General features: G+C 39.2%; 3 protein-coding genes across 3 annotated transcripts; 2 read left to right on the top strand and 1 right to left on the bottom strand.

Moving 5' to 3' along the window:
• Nucleotides 1–1,555: 1,555 nt before the first annotated feature.
• On the bottom strand, nucleotides 1,556–2,072 carry LOC128728253 (MICOS complex subunit Mic10-like). Its single transcript, XM_053821872.1, has 2 exons — nucleotides 1,873–2,072; nucleotides 1,556–1,759 (listed from the first exon to the last, which is right to left on the bottom strand). Exons 1-2 carry the CDS (start codon nucleotides 1,946–1,948, stop codon nucleotides 1,623–1,625), a joined length of 213 nt encoding a protein of 70 aa, XP_053677847.1. The 5' UTR covers nucleotides 1,949–2,072; the 3' UTR covers nucleotides 1,556–1,622.
• A 1,416-nt stretch (nucleotides 2,073–3,488) lies between these two features.
• LOC128728250 (mitochondrial GTPase 1) lies at nucleotides 3,489–4,797 on the top strand. The gene is made up of 3 exons (XM_053821871.1): nucleotides 3,489–3,561; nucleotides 3,673–3,916; nucleotides 4,044–4,797. The coding sequence occupies exons 1-3, from the start codon at nucleotides 3,489–3,491 to the stop codon at nucleotides 4,672–4,674; spliced, it is 948 nt and encodes a 315-aa protein (XP_053677846.1). The 3' UTR covers nucleotides 4,675–4,797.
• Nucleotides 4,798–5,994: 1,197 nt separating this feature from the next.
• LOC128729049 (uncharacterized) lies at nucleotides 5,995–6,741 on the top strand. Its single transcript, XM_053822697.1, has one exon. It carries the CDS (start codon nucleotides 5,995–5,997, stop codon nucleotides 6,739–6,741), a length of 747 nt encoding a protein of 248 aa, XP_053678672.1.
• Nucleotides 6,742–18,197: the final 11,456 nt, after the last annotated feature.

Here is an 18,197-nt window from a genome sequence, read left to right as displayed (position 1 = left end):
TCCAAAATCAACGAACGACACGAACGGGATCGGGAAAAGGTAAATAATCTAAATAAGATAAGTTTATATTCCGTGCTTACTGTAAAGTGAAACCATCAAATAATCGATATTGTTTCTTTTCGTGTGTACTTTGTAGATCCTGCAATCGAAGGAGCGAGATATAAACGCAGGAGCCACTTCCATACGCGTTATTCCGTGAAAAAGCTGAAATGCCGGTGATCCGAACCTCAAAAAGGAAGGAAGAAGAACGCGAAGAAGCGTGCGGTAAATGTGGTGAATATTACTAACGAAATTTGTTTTATAATTACAGATCATGACTTTACCGGTGGGTGAGACATTTTAATCATGTATGATGTATGTTAATATAAATAAAATAAGTTTATTCGTAAAAAATGGATCTATTATTTTCATATATGCTGAGATATCACAAACGGCTTGTAAATACAGAACAAAATGTCACAAGGGTACTGCGCAATATTCCAATGTATCTCCCGTTAAGGGTCCAAAATTACTTCCGTCGGGAGATAATTGGGCAGCCCATTTATCTCCCAATAAGACGCAACTTGGCCCGATTTTGTTACCGGGGAACCTACCTTATTTCCTGGCACATATTTTCCGACAGACTCTTCTCAATAAAGCATCAGCTAGCTGTAATGGTGATAGGCTGTATAGTATTTTAATAGAATGCATCCTATAGAATAGCTAACTCAGTGCTATATTATTTTAATGGTTTCTAAAGCACACGTTTCATATGAAACGAACGTTATCTTAAGTTACGCTACTTTGCAACTTTTTTAAAAATGGATACACAAGATGTATAATAGATGTACATAATGAGCCCTGTACTCGAAAACTCAGGGAATAGGTGTAAAAATACTAAAAATCAAATAGATTGTTATTGAATAAAACCTAAACAACATGAATGTACGACGAGTGGGGACGTATAAAAACCGCTAAGCTTAATGAAACCTCAATAGTTTAACATTTGACGTTCGGATTGCTAATAGGCAAATCTTGAAGCGTCGGTATCGAGGTCATAACTTCTGATGAGCAAAGCACGTTTGCTCGATTTTACAAACTGCTGTTTGACTAAAATTAATCAATCAAATACAATACTGAATAAATCGTTTCTTGTAGCACAAGAAACCAGGAAATTGAAAAAAAATTGTTGGTCTATAAGCTGAAATGTGTAACAAAGATAGTAGATTCAATCCATTGGTCGACACGATGAAGTTATTGACAAACACTCTCTTCTAACACACCAGGATTGCTTCTCTCATCGGGTTTCTGCCTAAATTCTGATTGTATCATTTCTTTTGCTTCTTGTGAGGCATAGAAACCCAAATTAAATTATATTCTAGATCAACTAGCTAGAACTTTAGAATTTTCATGGCGAACGGGAATGCAAGGCTTTGCTTGAGTAGGTTCCTTGTTTCTATCATTGCTAGCAACACTCAGGTGTTAGGCCATTCCTTCGCAGGCTTGGTCGAGTCAGCGCAACTACATAATAATTCTAAAATATTCGACCATGCTGGGGTGAAAGATTTCCTTAAAGAGCTCAAAAGACTACGATGTTTATTAGGAACTCTTAACACACCACAGTTACAGATAAATTTAACATTTTATCTAATTGAGTTTAATGAACGTTCACAACTGTTGTAGGCTATACCAACACCAAAGCCAGATCCCATTATTATTGGCCAAGAGCGACGTTTCAAGAACAGCAACGAAAGAATAGTGCCCACTGCTATTCCCCCACCTGAAAAGAAGAAACTGATTTCAAACATTTATCTCTCGACATGGTTTACCGAGCTAAATTATTATGTAATTCATAGCATAACAGAATTTTTTTAACAATTTCATAAAACTTACTAAATTTCAGTAAGGCATCTGTTAAGCAACGATCTATTCTTTTCCCAAAAACATCCTCTGCGTTTGTTTGACCCATTTTTAAAAAATGAAGCAATATTTCTCAAGATAATGAGTGAAACGCCTGAACTATTTATATGCGATCTAAGAAGAAAGACAATAGAATTAATTATTTCGGAAACACAAAATTGAAATACACTTGTCAATCACGCTCTAGCAAAGCCGCCATTACAACTCTTACGAGTTCCGCCAATTGTGTGAAAGACCTAATCCCAGGCAGTCACAATCTAAGGTTTTCTAAAAGGACGACTTTCAACAGTAAAGTTTCGTTCTATCACTTGTACGAAATTAACCAACTAAAAGACCAAAAAGAGCTTAAACATTTTTAGCCCCCCTTGATCAATTGAATGATTGAATGAGTTGCCCATTGGATCAGCTGTTGACACATCAATTTTCAAAAAATGTATGGAGTTCGCTTGCTGGTTTGGTCCGAGTAATGGGCACGCAAAACTTACGATACTCATTGCACTCATTCGTATATTTAGTAGCTCTATTTAAACTCACAAATCTAAAAAATTTCAATTAAATATCTACTTTTGCTTTGAAATAATAATGTTATTGTAAATACAGTCCCGTTCAAAACTGTTTGAAAAAGAACACGGATGACGAAAAACTTGTGAGAAGGAATGTGTGTAGAAGCGAGAGAGCAAATAGAGCGATACTACAAAAAAGTGCTATCCAGTGAGCACATCAACAGAGAATAATGATTCTGCATTAGCCACACAAATTAGCTTTCATCGCTTAACACCTTGAGTGCCACATCACCCAAAAAGTGGGTGATGTAAATTTTTACAAAACGCCATGTCACCCATTTTTGGGTTACGGCAAAAACGCATCATTTTAAAATGCAATTTTTGAATATTTAGAACAGCTATTATTCTCACTTATCGCATTTGTGACCGAATAAAAATACGAATGAATGCAAAGAAAACCAAAAATTCATCACAAACGTAGAACGTTAAGAATTAGAGCCAGTGCAACCGAGGCTCTGACGTATGAGCAAGAATCGCTTGAATCGTGGCATTTTGTGCACTTTCCTAAAAAAACGCTTGGCACGCAAGGTGTTAAAGCAGTTTTGTTTTGCACATTGCATATGTTTTTTTTGCAATTTCCATTATTTGAAGTTTCCCGGAGGGTATGCTTTATCGCACGAGAACGACTGGCTTATGTCATTACATTTCGACTAGAATTCTAATCATGTTTTGGTTTATACATTCGACGACTTTTTTCTTAACTGTTAGCTTGAGAATAGTATTTAATAGGCGAGGTCAAGCTGGCTGCACGGCCGAATCTCTGAGCAAGACATATGTAAACTGAAATCACTTATTAACTGTTCCGATCTTGACTTTTAGAAAAAAAGAATGCTTGGGAAGTGGAAATTCGTGCTGATTGGGAATGCGTAAATCGTTGAGTAATAAAAAATCCAAATACATTAACGTCAATGGTTATCATTAGCAAAACAATACTAACATATTATGTGATTAAAACTTGTTAATCATAAACGTTGTACATTCAAATTTCTAACTTCAATCATTGTATGTATGAATTAATTTTTTATAATGCATTTTCGTACAAAATTTCCATTGGTATCGTGTGATCTGTTGAATTGGTTTCCCGGTCATATGAATAAAGGTATGAAACAAATAGAAAAATGACTGAAGAATAGATTGAAGTACTTTTCTACAATATTTTTATTGGTATATTGTGTTCTGTTAAACTGATTTCCTGGTCATTTGTTCAAAGGTATGAAACAAATACAACAAAAATTGAATCAAATAGATTGTATTATTGAGGTTCATGATGCACGTATTCCATTGACTGGTCGTAATGCTGATTTTCAACATAATGTTTTGGGAATAAAACCGCACATATTGGTGTTTAACAAAAGTGATTTGATCGAGAAAAGGTACGAGAATAAAATAATCGATAGCTTGCGGCACGATTCGTATGGAGAACAGCATATTTTATTCACCAGTTGCAAGAAGAAGTAAGTACTACTAACCTCGCAGTTAGTGTGCCCTGCGACCGACTGCTGACTGTAATGGTGACGAAATAATCATCATACTGTATGGAACGTAAATTCCTGTTATCAACGTTTTACAATTTGCTTTCAGAAACTGTAAGGGATTGAAAAGAATGTTACCACTGGCTCAAAGTCTTATCAATAACTCTGGTAGATTCAATCGTACAGCTCAAAAAGATTTCTGTATTATGATAATTGGCATACCAAATGTTGGAAAATCATCTTTGATTAATGTGCTGCGCAATCAAAACCTTAGCAAAAAAGGAGCAACTCCAGTCGGAGCGATTGCTGGTGTAACTCGAACAGTGTTGAATCGCATCAAAATCTGCGAAGAACCTTCTATTTATTTGCTTGACACTCCTGGCATTTTGCTTCCAAATATCAATGATATTGAAATGGGACTTCGTCTAGCATTGGTGGCCTCTCTACATGATCATTTAGTTGGGGAAGAGCTGATTGCCGACTATTTACTTTATCTTCTAAATAAGCAAAGAAACTATCGTTATGTTGATGTGATGGGTTTGCAGAAGCCAACGGACTCCATAGCTGCTACGCTTATTGATAATGCTGTAATATTTGATAAAATGATCCAAACAAGGCTATTCAATGGAACCGTTGTCGCACGTCCGGATGTTAAAACAGCTGCTAAGTATATGTTAAAATGTTTTCGCACTGGAAAACTAGGTAAAGTGCTCTTGGACCTGGATAAGATAACTAATTGAAAAAACAAAGAGGTAAAAACGAAACAGAATTTCTCAGCATTTTTACAAGACTCTGAAAATAGTCGTTCGATTATGTCTAGATCATTCATAGCATTTGTGAAATTAATAAATAAATAGATTCAATTACACAAACATGGGTAAAAATCATACCTTTAGTGCCAAGCGTTTTTTAGCTAAATTCCACGAAATGCCAAAAATCAAGCGTCGCTTGCTCAAAATTGTAAGTAACGGTTGTCCCGTCTGACAAACTTCACGTTCTAGATGTGTGATAATCCCGTGCGTTTGCGCACGCACGATTCGTTTGTTTGTTAATATTGCCAACTCCAATACTAATACGTATAGGTAATCCGTACGGATACATCAAGAGGTTGAAGTAGAGCTTTTCGTAGTATAATGATGCGATCTCACTTTATTTGATTGATTGAAAATATCATTTATTCAGCGTTTTATGGCGCGTGTCCACCTATCGGGCTGATCGAATGAGTTGCCCATCGGACCAGCTGTTGACACATCAATTGTCAAAAATTTGTATGGAGTTCGCTTGCTGGTTTGGTCCGAGCAATGGACACGCAAAACTTACGTGGTGCTCATTGCACTCGTTTGTATATTTAGTTTTTCTATTTAAAAACAAATCTAAAAAAATTCAATTAATTATTTCTCCTTTTGCTATGAAATAATAGTGTTATTGTAAATACAGTCCCGTTCAAAACTGTTTACATTTGAAACTGTCATCGAGACAGCTCGACGATGTCCGATAGCGTAGGTCCACGACTCTGGAAAACACAAATTGGTCGCTCATTCTCATTCACTCAATTCTAGTCACTCATTTTTCTAGCTTGGTCCGAATGGTGGACTCGCGCCATAAGAATCGCTTGAATCGTGGCATTTTGTGCACTTTCCTAAAAAAACGCTTGGCACGCCAGGTGTTACGAGATTCAGCACAATTTGGCTTTACAACTTATGAATATTGTTATGGTGTTAGTCTGTTAGATAGTTCAGTAATATAATTTCGATGTGAATTAGTATTGAAGTCTATAGACTTTTTATTGGAAGCGTAGTCTAATGTACCTCTCACGAGTGACCCTATTGACGAGGGCACTAAGGCAGGCACCCAAGAGTGACTCGCTCTCTTCTGCCGGGACCGTCGACGAGGACGGAGGTCTTAAACGTAAAGTGTAATTTGCGTACTAAATGTTAATAAAATGTAACATCTCGAAAATATAAAAGTGGTGACTAGGAAAATACGACAACGTGAAGTAATATACTAGAAAATAACCATAGTAATTGTTATAATATTAAAAAAAAGTACACCTCAGATACATGATGCTGAACCCAGATGACCTCAAAGATGAGCAGCAGCCATCGCGAAGCAACCATGAAAGCCACCGGCAAAGCACCGTCGCTGAGCCTAATACCGCTTGGATACACGAAATGTTCGAGCAGCAGCAGTGCATTCTACACCAACAGCAGGAAGCATTTTTGAAGCAGCAAGAATGTTTTCTAACGCGTATGATGTCGTCCATGAATATGCGTGAATCGTTCGGACCGGAATTCCTGATTGACTCGTTGGCGAAACATTTGACGGAATTTGGTTATGATCCGAAGGAGAACGTTACGTTTGTTGCATGGTATAGGCGTTTTGAGGGGCTTATCGAAAAAGATGCTGCAAAATTACCGGATGATGCCAAGGTGCGATTGTTGTTGCGTGAACTTGGTATGGCGGAACATCAGCGATACAACAGTTATATATTGCCCAAAAATCCAGGTGATTTTGGTTTCGCAGGAACCATAGTGAAGTTGCGGACAATGTTTGGTTCAAAGGAGTCGGACGTCAGTAAAAGATACAAGTGTCTTCAGTTGCAAAAAACACGCACAGAAGACTATGTTACGTTTTCATGCCGGATAAATAAGGCTACTCTAGAAGCGGAACTAGTCGGGCTCAGCGAGGAAACATTTAAGTGTTTGATCTTTGTGTGTGGTCTGAAAGACGAAGAAGATGCCGAGGTGCGTATGAAACTGCTGAGCCGTATGGTAGAAAAAAAGGATGTTACGCTTGCGCAACTATAAGAGTTGGGAGAACAGCTGGCGAATCTTAAGAAAGATACAACTTTGCTCGCGGGAGAAAGGAAAGTCCATTTGATTGGCAAAGAAAAGGGTAAAAATGTATTTAAGCCCTCGTCCGACAGCATGGGTTGGTGTCTGAGGAAATTAGCATTGACAGCACTTAGATTGACAGCATTTAGCCGATATTTTTTTGTTTTCAACTAGATCAAACATGTTATAGATCATTTATTAAAATACAGATTATTCAATTTGACCGTTGAAAGTAAAAATAAACTTAGAGGGGGGAGGGGGGTTGTTGCGTGTGTGGAATTGTTGGGTGGGGGGGGGGGTTGATATTTTGCATAAACCTTCCTCCCCAACCACCAATCAGATTGTTCGATGAGTGGGGGGGGGGGTTTGGGTGGGTGAGGGGGTTGTTGGGTGGGCGGAGGGGTTGATATTTTGTATAAGTCCCCCCCCCCCCCAACCAACAACTCCACACATTCAACAACACCCTTCCTCTTCTTACAATTAATTTTTACTTTCAACGGTCAAATTGAATAATGTGTATTTGATAAATGATCTATAGCATGTTTGATCTAGTTGAAAACAAAAAATATCGGCTAAATGCTGTCAATTTAAGTGCTGTCAATGCTAATTTCCTCAGACACCAACCCATGCTGTCGGACGAGGGCTTAAATACATTTTTACCGAAATTAGCATTGACAGCACTTAGATTGACAGCATTTAGCCGATATTTTTTGTTTTCAACTAGATCAAACATGCTATAGATCATTTATCAAATACACATTATTCAATTTGACCGTTGAAAGTAAAAATTAATTGTAAGAAGAGGAAGGGTGTTGTTGAATGTGTGGAGTTGTTGGTTGGGGGGGGGGGGGGGGGGACTTATACAAAATATCAACCCCTCCGCCCACCCAACAACCCCCTCACCCACCCAAACCTCCCCCCCCCACTCATCGAACAATCTGATTGGTGGTTGGGGAGGAAGGTTTATGCAAAATATCAACCCCCCCCCCCCACCCAACAATTCCACACACGCAACAACCCCCCTCCCCCCTCTAAGTTTATTTTTACTTTCAACGGTCAAATTGAATAATCTGTATTTTAATAAATGATCTATAGCATGTTTGATCTAGTTGAAAACAAAAAAATATCGGCTAAATGCTGTCAATCTAAGTGCTGTCAATGCTTATTTCCTCAGACACCAACCCATGCTGTCGGACGAGGGCTTAAATACATTTTTACCCATTTTTACCTAAAAATGTATTTAAGCCCTCGTCGGACAGCATGGGTTGGTTTCTGAGGAAATTGCCACCTACATGGTATGCAATTTCATACTTTGACAGCACTTAGCCGATATTTTTTGTTTTTAACTAGATCAAATATGTTATAGATCATTTATTCAAATACACATGATTCAATTTGACCGTTTCAAGTAAAAATTATTTGTTCGATTTTGTTTGAATCAACACATCTAGCTACGTGATGGATTTTCATCGCTAACCGTTCGTTTTATGTTATGAATGCATAGTATGTTAATTTGCAATGATTTTAATGTATTTTTTTATTCCATTAAAGAATAAATAGAGAATGGGTGTGAAGATGAAAAAAAATGCATTATAAGACGATTGAGGTTAGGATGCATTGTTTTGATATTTTTAAATAATTCAAACGTAATTTTTTAAATAAGTTGCTTTTTAGCGTACTTCGTAGGCACGAAATTAATTTCGGTGAAATACATTGCTTAAAATGTGACCAAATTACAGGATGGTACACAATGGTGTACAAGTTCAAGGCGAACATTGTTTGTTTTGATTTGGTTAGAATCGTGACGTTATTTCGCTACATTATGAATTTTCATCGCAAATCGTTCGTTGGAAAGGAGGTGCGTTGGAAAGGACTTACAAAGCGCCTCTATCGCAGCGATTGCATGATCTACCAAAGTGGTGGGGAAAAGCATGAGCTAGGTACGGCGTTCTTGGTCATAGGTGAGAAGCGGAAGCGAGTGATCGGATGGTGGCCGATCAACGAAAGGATGTGCAGATTGAGGATCCGTGGGTGGTTCTTCAATCTGAGCATTATTAACGTGCACAGTCCACATCTTGGAAGCACCGATGATGATAAGGACAACTTTTATACGCAGCTGGAGAGGGAGTACGACCGCTGCCCACAACACGACGTCAAGATTGTCATCGGTGACTTCAACGCTCAGGTCGGACGGGAGGAGGCATTTAAACCCACAATAGTGTTGAGAAATGAACTAATGACAACGTTTATTCGTGAAGATGAACAAATGTATATGGGTATATATGTAAGAATTATTGGCAATAAACTGGAGTTGCAGTGAGACCACCGAGCGAACAAGTTGTGTTCTCTATTATAACCACTATTCACACTAAAAATCTTAACAGGTTATGGGCCCAGGTCCACAATGGGTAAAGTTAAAGTATAACATACCGCTGTTCAACGGTGAAACCAATTTTGAGAATTGGGGCTTTCGCGTGCAAACGGTTCTGCTGGCGGAGGGGGTGTGGAATGTAGTGGTTGGAGAACAGGCGAAAGCAGACGACAAGCAGGATTCCGCGAAAGCGGATAGAAAGGCAAAGAGCCTTATTGTGAATTTCCTTGCTGACGAATGTCTGGAAGTAGTGCGAGATGCTGCCACGGCAAAAGATATGTGGAGCAATCTCACGGAAGTGTACGCTCGAAAAACGGTCTCGAATCGAACGGTTTTAAGAAGGCAACTCGCCCATCTGCATATGGTTGAAGGATCATCGATTAACGCTCATTTGAGAGAGTTTGATGAACTGGCGCGAAAATTAAGGACGGCTGGTGCAAAACTTTCGGAAGGAGATTTGGTATCCCAGTTGCTCTTAAGTCTTCCAGACAGTTATGATCCTTTAGTTACGGCATTGGAAAATATGCAGGAAAAAGAACTTACGATGGAGCTGGTGAAACAAAGGCTCCTGGCGGAAGAACAAAAGCGTAACATACGATGTGGTGTCAAAAACGAACGTGAAACATCGGCTGCTTTTGTAGGGCAAAATCGTAAGGAAGTGAAAAAGTTTGTAGTAAAATGTTATAATTGCGGGAAAATTGGTCACTACAAACGGGACTGTAAGAACAAAGCACCAAAAACGGAAAAGAAAGATTCACAAACGTGTTTTATGGTGAACCGCGCGCGAGAAGAACGTAATGGATCGACATGGTATATAGATTCCGGATCCACGGAACACATCACAAATGATAAAAGTCTGTTCAAGAAGTTGGAAAAACTAAAAGAACAAGTAGTTGTCGCTGTTGTGAAAGAAGGCGAAAGCATTACGGCCACACATGGTGGGAACATTGAACTGTTTTCATATCCTAATAGTGGTGCACCGGTGTTAGTAACCATCAAGGATGTTATATACATAGAAAACGCACGTGTTAATTTGCTATCAGTGGTGAAAATCGTCGAAGCTGGAATGCAAGTGGTGTTTGATAAAGATATAGTGAAAATACGCCGTGGAAAGAATGTTCTTGCGGAGGGTGAAAAATGTGGAAAACTTTACAATATTAAGTTTTATCCTGAAAGGCCAGAAATATTTTTTAGTGGACGTATAGAGAAACAAAAGGAACTGTGGCATAGGCGCTATGGTCATTTGAGCTCTACGAATATGCGAATGCTAGAAAGAAATAATATGGTATTAGGCCTACCCGCGTTAGACTCCGGGAACAATATAAAGGATACACAAGTGTGTGACGCATGTGTAATCGGAAAACAAACAAGAGAACCGTTTGCGAAACGACGGAGTGAAAAGGCAAGCAGAATTCTTGAAATGATACATTCGGATGTGTGTGGTCCCATGCGGCAAATAAGCGTGAAAGGAGAAAGATTCTTTGTAACTTTCATAGACGACTATACACGTTTTATGATGGTGTTTCCGATTAAAACAAAGAACGAAGTATTCCAGAAGTTTTGCGAATATGAAACAATGGTTTCAAGGAAGTTCGGAACTGGTATCTCCAAGTTAAAATGTGACAATGGAGGAGAATACAGAAATCGCGCATTTATAGAGTATTGCAAGAAAAGGGAATCCAAATGGATTTTACTGTTCCTTATACGCCGGAACAAAACGGTACAAGCGAACGTGCAAATAGAACTCTGGTCGAAAAAGCAAGAACAATGATTGAGGACACTGGCGTGAACAAAGGGCTATGGGGGGCAGCAATAGAAACAGCAGCATATTTAATAAATCGTAGCCCGGCTTTTGCTATTGGAAAAACTACGCCATACGAAATGTGGAACAAACGAAAACCAAATGTGTCCAATCTTAGAATTTTTGGTTCAAACGTGTTTGTTCATATTCCAAAACAGTTTCGTGGAAAATTCGATGGAAAATCGTGGCGTGGCATTATGATCGGGTATACAATTAACGGTTACCGTATCTGGAGCCCTGAAAGAAAGAAAGAGTATGAGGCTCGTGACGTCATTTTCAATGAAGATAAATTGAGCAAGGTCCCAAGTTCCGAAGAAGAACATTGTTCAGAAGCAGAGATATCGAATTGTGACTCGAATGCCGAACAATACAGTGAAACGAGTGTCGAACAATACCGCAAAACGAATGCAAAGGAAAATAATGAAAGCGAATACGAAAATGCATTAGACGATTCGGTGAACGTTCCTAAAAAAGCAGATCGTAAAGAAAAGCAAGTTAGCAGCAACGAAGAAGGAGTATCTTCAGACGATCTGCAAAACATTTCCGGAGAAGGTGAAAACAACAAAAGGCCGGTTCGCAGCACACAAGGCAAACTGCCGGAACGTTTGTCTGATTTTGTCCTGGAAGCAGTCAACACATCGGAGAGTGATCCCACAACCGTACGAGAAGCCATGGATTCGCCGAATGCTCTTGCATGGAAGAAGGCGATGGATAATGAATACAAATCACACAATGATTTGGGAACATGGGAGTTGATGGAACTGCCGATCGGTAAGAAAGCTATTGGGAGCAAATGGGTGTTCAAGCAGAAACAGGACGAAACAGGTAAGACAATACGATACAAAGCTAGATTAGTAGCACAGGGTTATTCCCAGAAATATGGAGTAGATTTTCACGAAGTGTATGCTCCAGTAACTAAGTACGCTACCATCAGAACAATATTGGCTATAGCAGGAAGAGATAAATTAATATTGAGAAATATGGATGTAAAAACAGCGTATTTAAATGGAACAATCGATGACGTAATTTACATGTTACAGCCTCCAGGTTATGAACTTAAGGGACAGGAGGAGAAAGTCTGTAAGTTAAAACGAAGCATTTATGGGCTCAAACAATCAGCGAGGTGCTGGAATATAAAACTTACAAAAGTTGTGAAAAATTTAGGTTTCAAGAAAAGCTCATCGGATGAAGGACTCTTCATAACAAAGAAACAGAAAGGAACAATGTACCTAGTTGTTTACGTCGATGATATACTTATTGCGCATGAAAATGAAAACGAAATCAAGCAGGTATATGAAAAATTACGAACTTATTTTTCGATAACATGGTAAGGAAATACGAAATATTTTCTAGGACTAGAAATACAACGTGATGGTTTGGGAATTTATAATCTCAGTGTTAAAAGACACATTGATGATATTATTACAAAACTTGGACTTGATCAAGCGAAACCAGCGTCTACCCCCATGGATATTGGATATTTAAAGGATGATTCGGTTAGTGAACCTTTAAAGGATGTTACGAATTATAAAAGTATCGTAGGAAGTTTGATGTATATCGCTCTTTGTGCCAGACCAGATATAGCAGCCAGCGTGGCTATATTGGGACGAAAATTTAGTGATCCGACAATGAAAGATTACGTAGCAGCGAAGCGAGTAGTAAGATACTTGATTAAAACTAGACAGTGGCAATTGAAATTAGGAGGTAATCCTTCCCAAGGTGTACAAGTTTACACGGATTCAGATTGGGCTGAAGATAGGACCACTAGAAAATCTACTACTGGATATGTAATTTTTGTCCCTCCTGCGAGCTGTTTCATGGACCAGCCATAAACAGACTTCAGTAAGCCTCTCATCAATGGAAGCGGAATATATTGCTTTGGGCGAAACATGCCAAGAAGTGCTACGGCTCAGAAAATTGTTAACTGAGTTAGGTGAAAACATAGCGGAACCTATAACGATTTACGAGGACAACCAAGCATTTGTGACTTTTGCGAAGACAGGGAGATCTAGTAAACGATCCAAACATATCGAAACGAAAGAACATTTCATCAAGGATCTTTGTGAAAAGAAAATCATTGAACTGAAGTATTGCCCAACAGAAACGATGAGAGCAGATATCTTAACGAAAGCGTTAGGAAAGGTGAAACATGAAAAGATGTCTCAAATGTTAAATTTAAATGAACGTTGAGGAGGAGTGTTAAGAAATGAACTAATGACAACGTTCATTCGTGAAGATGAACAAATGTATATGGGTATATATGTAAGAATTATTGGCAATAAACTGGAGTTGCAGTGAGACCACCGAGCGAACAAGTTGTGTTCTCTATTATAACCACTATTCACACTAAAAATCTTAACAAATAGGATGTTTCAGCGCCCACCAGCTGACGAACGACAATGGGCTTCGCCTTATAAACTTCGCCTCCTCGAAGCACATGACCATCCGCAGCACCTTCTTCCAACATGCACCTCGATTCAGCTACACCTGGAGATCACCACAGCAGACATATTCCCAGATTGACCACGTTCTCATTGATGGAAGGCACTTCTCGGACATTATCGACGTACGGACATACAGAGGAGCAAACGTCGACTCAGTCCATTTCCTGGTTATGGTTAAGTTACGCCAGAAACTCAGCGTAGTCAATAGGCTACGATCCCAGCCCACCCCAAGGCTCAATACAGATCGGCTGAAGCAAGCAAGCGAGAGACTTCGTGATCGCGCTGGGGGAGGCGCTGCCGGAGGATACCACCACCGAGGCGATGTCACTCAACGACCACAGACGAATAGTGGAGCAAGCCATCAGCAGCACGGCCGAGCGAATAATTGGCCGCGTAACACGTAACCAGATGAAGGAATGGTTTGATGATAAGTGTAGACGAGCACTATCCGAGAAGAACGCAGTGCGCACCCGAATGCTCCAGCGCGAGACCCGGCAGAACGTGGAAAACTATTAACGACTGAGAAGGCAGCAGACCCGACTCTTCCAGGACAAGAAGCGCAGCTTTGAAGAATCAGACGAGCAACTGATGCAACAGCTCTCTCAGTCGGGGGAAACCCGCAAGTTCTACAGGATGTTGAAGGCGGCAAGAAGCGGTTTTACTCCTACGATCGCGATGTGCCGTAACGTGGAAGGAGACATACTGTCGGACGAGCGGGAGGTGATTGACAGGTGGAAGTGCTTCTATGACGGACACCTTAACGGAGCAGAAGCATTGGATACCAGACGAAGCGCAAGATGCAGAATTGAACAGCCCCACATATTGGACTGTGCTAACTTCCGAGCCATCACAGTCCTGAATGCTGCCTATAAGATCCTGTCCCGAATACTTTTCTGCAGACTTACGCCCCTTGCTACAGATTTCGTTGGAAGCTACCAGGCAGGATTTGTTGGAGGCAAATCCACCACCGACCAAATCTTTACTCTACGGCAGATCCTCCAGAAATGCCGAGAGCACCAGATCCCTACGCACCACCTATTCATTGATTTCAAGGCGGCCTATGACACCATAGATCGGAAGGAGCTATGGAACACCATGCAGCAGTACGGATTCCCTGGGAAGCTGGTACGGCTGTTAAGGGCCACCTTGGATGGAGTACAGTGCACGGTGCGAGTGTCGAACATGCTTTCGGAACCGTTCGACTCACATCGGGGTCTGAGGCAAGGGGACGGACTCTCCTGTTTATTGTTCAACATTGCTCTGGAAGGTGTCATGCGAAGCGCGGGCTTCGACATATGGGGCACGATTTTCTCCCGATCTCTCCAATTCCTGGGCTTCGCGGACACAGTGACATCATCGGACGGACATCTGTGGCGGTATGCGAGGCGTACACTCGACTGAAACGCGAGGCCGCTAGGATTGGTTTGAGGATCAATGCGTCGAAGACCATGTACCTGCTTGCCGGTGGCTCTGATCGGGATAGAGCCCGACTTGGAAGCAGAGTAACAGTTGATGGTGACGATCTTGACGTGGTAGAGGAGTTCTGCTACCTTGGTACGATCGTAACTTCGGACAATAATGTGAACAGCGAAATTCGAAGACTCATTGTTCAGGGCAATCGTGCCTACTATGGGCTCCATAAACTCCTGCGATCCAGAAGACTCCAGCAACACACGAAATGCACGATATATCGCACACTGATACGCCCGGTATTCCTCTATGGCCATGAGTCTTGGACGATACGGGCGGAGGACGCCAACGCTCTCGCCATTTTCGAGCGGCGGGTTCTACGGACTATCTTTGGCGGTATTTGTGAGCAGGGCGTGTGGAGGAGAAGAATGAACCACGAGCTAGCTGTGCTGTATGGCAAGCCGGACATCCGACGGTGGCGAAGGCCGGCAGAATTCGGTGGTTGGGGCATGTCATGAGGATGCCGGACTCATGCCCCACCAAGAACGTGCTCGCCAGCGACCCGTTCGGTACGAGGCGCAGAGGAGCGCAGCGAGTTCGGTGGCTGGATCAAGTGGAGCAGGACCTGTCAGAGATTGTGTGCAGCCGGGGGTGGAGAAGAGCAGTCCTGGACCGAGTTTCCTGGAAACGGATTGGTAACCTGGCCATGTCAGCACGACGTGCTCAACTATGAGCGGGCCAAGAAAGAAGAAGAACATATTCACATAGGTGAATTAAAAAACGTTTGTTTTGTTGAAACATGTATGTTTTTCTTTGTTTCTATTTATTTTAACTTAATTTTTTAATGTTTTCCCATTCCCATTTATTTTTCTAATGTTTTCCCATTCCCATTTTTTCCAATTCCCGAAATATATTTCAATCGTATATCGCATCCTTTGACGCCGGCGCAATGCACTTGGGGAAATTAGCGGGTAAAGGCAAAATTCCTTTTCGTATCGCATGCTGATGTTATTTTCTATCTAAGTGTTCGGAAGATTTCTCAAATCACATTCATATATCAAAATAAAATGGAGTGATGCGAATTTGCCTGTAATTGAGCGATGGCTCGATGATTTTTTGGCAAAATCAAATTTTACGTTCACAAAATATTTTGTGTAGCTTGATGATAAGTTTCGGGTATTATTTTCAAAACTTATTAATATTATAAAGCTGTTATAAATACTTTTTGAACTTTTTTACAATAGCAAAATTCTGCAAGGGCATGAGTTAGTTATACGTATAGAAGAATCTATTTTCATAATTGTAACATGTCCGCATAGGTGAAATAAAATACGTTTGATTTGTTGAAACAAGTATGTTTATCTATGTTTCTATTTACTTCAATTTATTTTTTTAATGTTTTCAATTCCCGAAGTAAATTTTAATCGTATAACGCATCCTCTGACGTCAGCACAATGCACTTTGGGAAATTAGTTGGATAAAAGCAAAATTCCTTTTCGTATCGCATGCTGATGTTATTTTCTATCTTAGTGTACGGAAAATTTCTCAAATCATATTCATATATAGAAGCAAAATGGAGTGATGCTAATTTGCCTGTAACTGAACGATGGCTCGATGATGTTTTTGACAAAATCAAATGTTACATTCACAAAATATTTTGTGTAGCTTGATGGCAAATTTCGGGAATTATTTTCAAAACTAATTAATATTATAAGGCTGTTATAAATACTTTATGAACTCTTTTTCAAAAGTAAAATTCTGAAAGCGCATGAGTTAGTTATACGTTTAAAATAATCTATTTTCATAATTGTAACATGTTTGCATAGGTGAAAAAAAATGTTTGTTTTGTTGAAACATGCATGTTTTTCTTTGATTCTATTTATTTCAATTTATTTTTTTAATGTTTTCAATTCCCGAAGTAAATTTCAATCGTATGTCGCATCCATTGACGTCGACACAAAGCACTTGGGGAAATTAATTGGATAAACGAAAAACTCCTTTTCGTATCGCATGCAGATATTATTTTGTATCTAAGTAATCGGAAAATTTGTCAAATCATATGCATATTCAAGAAGCAAAATCGAGTGATGCTAATTTGCCTGTAAGTGAGTTGAGTTTTGCATGAGTTATTTATACGTTTAACAAAATCAATTTACATAATTTTAACATGTTCGCATTGGTGAAATAAAATACGTTTTTTTGTTGATACATGTATGTTTTACTTTGTTTCGATATATTTTAACTTATGTTTTTAATGTTTTCAATTCCCGAAGTAAATTTCAATCGTATATCGCATCCTCTGACGTCGGCACAAAGCACTTAGCGAAATTCGTTGGATAAAGGCAAAATTTCTTTTCGTATCGCATGCTGATGTTATTTTGTATCTAAGTGTTCGGAAAACTTCCCAAATCATATGCAAATTCAAGAAGCAAAATGGAGTGATGCTAATTTGTCTGTAATTGAGCGATGGCTCGATGATTTTCTGGCAACATCAAACTTTACGTGCACAAAAAATTTTATGTAGCTGGATGATAAGGTTCGGTAATTATTATCAAAACTAATTTAATTTGATTAAGCTGTTATAAATTCTTTTTGAACTCTTTTACAATAGCTAAATTCTGAAAGCGCATGAGTTAGTTATACGTTTAAAAAATCTATTTTCATAATTGTAACATGTTCGCATAAGTAAAATACAATACGTTTGTTTTGTTGATACATGAATTTTTTTCTTTATTTCTATATATTTAAACTTATTTTTTTAATTTTTTCAATGCCCGAAGTAAATTTCAATCGTATATCGCATCCTCTGCGGTCGGCACAATGCACTTGGGGAAATTCGTTGGATGCAGGCAAAATTCCTTTTCGTATCGCATACTGATGTTATTTTGTATCTAAGTGTTCGGAAAATTTCTCAATTCATAAGCAAATTCAAGTAGCAAAATGGAGTGATGCTAATTTGCCTGTAAATGAGCGATTGCTCGATGATTTTTTTGGCAAAATCAAATTTTACGTTCACTAAATATTTAGGTAGCTTGATGGCAAGTTTCGGGTATTATTTTCAAAACTTATTAATATTATTAAGTTGTTATAAATACTTTTTGAACTCTTTTTCAATAGCAAAATTCTGCAAACGCATGAGTTAGTTATAGGTATAGAAGAATCTATTTTCATAATTGTAACATGTTCGCATTGGTGAAATAGAAAACGTTTGTTTTGTTGAAACATGTATGTTTTTCTTTGTTTCTATTTATTTCAATTTATTTTTTTAATGTTTTCAATTCCCGAAGTAAATTTCAAACGTATATCACATCCATTGACGTCGGCACAATGCTCTTTGGGATATTCGTCGGATAAAGGCAAAATTCCTTTTCGTATCGCATACTGATGTTATTTTGTATCTAAG

Source organism: Anopheles nili, chromosome X (assembly GCF_943737925.1).
Source record: "Anopheles nili chromosome X, idAnoNiliSN_F5_01, whole genome shotgun sequence".
Lineage (NCBI taxonomy): Eukaryota > Metazoa > Arthropoda > Insecta > Diptera > Culicidae > Anopheles > Anopheles nili.
The sequence above is the reverse complement of the archived record's forward strand: the minus strand, read 5'-3'. Positions and strand labels throughout refer to the sequence as shown.

What these genes read in the sequence shown, in the direction of transcription:
- LOC128728253 (XM_053821872.1), bottom strand. Translation starts at nt 1,948, where the DNA reads ATGGGTCAAACAAACGCAGAGGATGTTTTTGGGAAAAGAATAGATCGT. An exon ending in AGATGCCTTACTGAAATTTA is followed by an intron (nt 1,760 to 1,872) that starts GTAAGTTTTATG and finishes TCTTCTTTTCAG; the next exon opens with GTGGGGGAATAGCAGTGGGC.
- LOC128729049 (XM_053822697.1), top strand. Translation starts at nt 5,995, where the DNA reads ATGATGCTGAACCCAGATGACCTCAAAGATGAGCAGCAGCCATCGCGA.
- LOC128728250 (XM_053821871.1), top strand. Translation starts at nt 3,489, where the DNA reads ATGCATTTTCGTACAAAATTTCCATTGGTATCGTGTGATCTGTTGAAT. An exon ending in TCCCGGTCATATGAATAAAG is followed by an intron (nt 3,562 to 3,672) that starts GTATGAAACAAA and finishes ATTTGTTCAAAG; the next exon opens with GTATGAAACAAATACAACAA. An exon ending in TTCACCAGTTGCAAGAAGAA is followed by an intron (nt 3,917 to 4,043) that starts GTAAGTACTACT and finishes ATTTGCTTTCAG; the next exon opens with AAACTGTAAGGGATTGAAAA.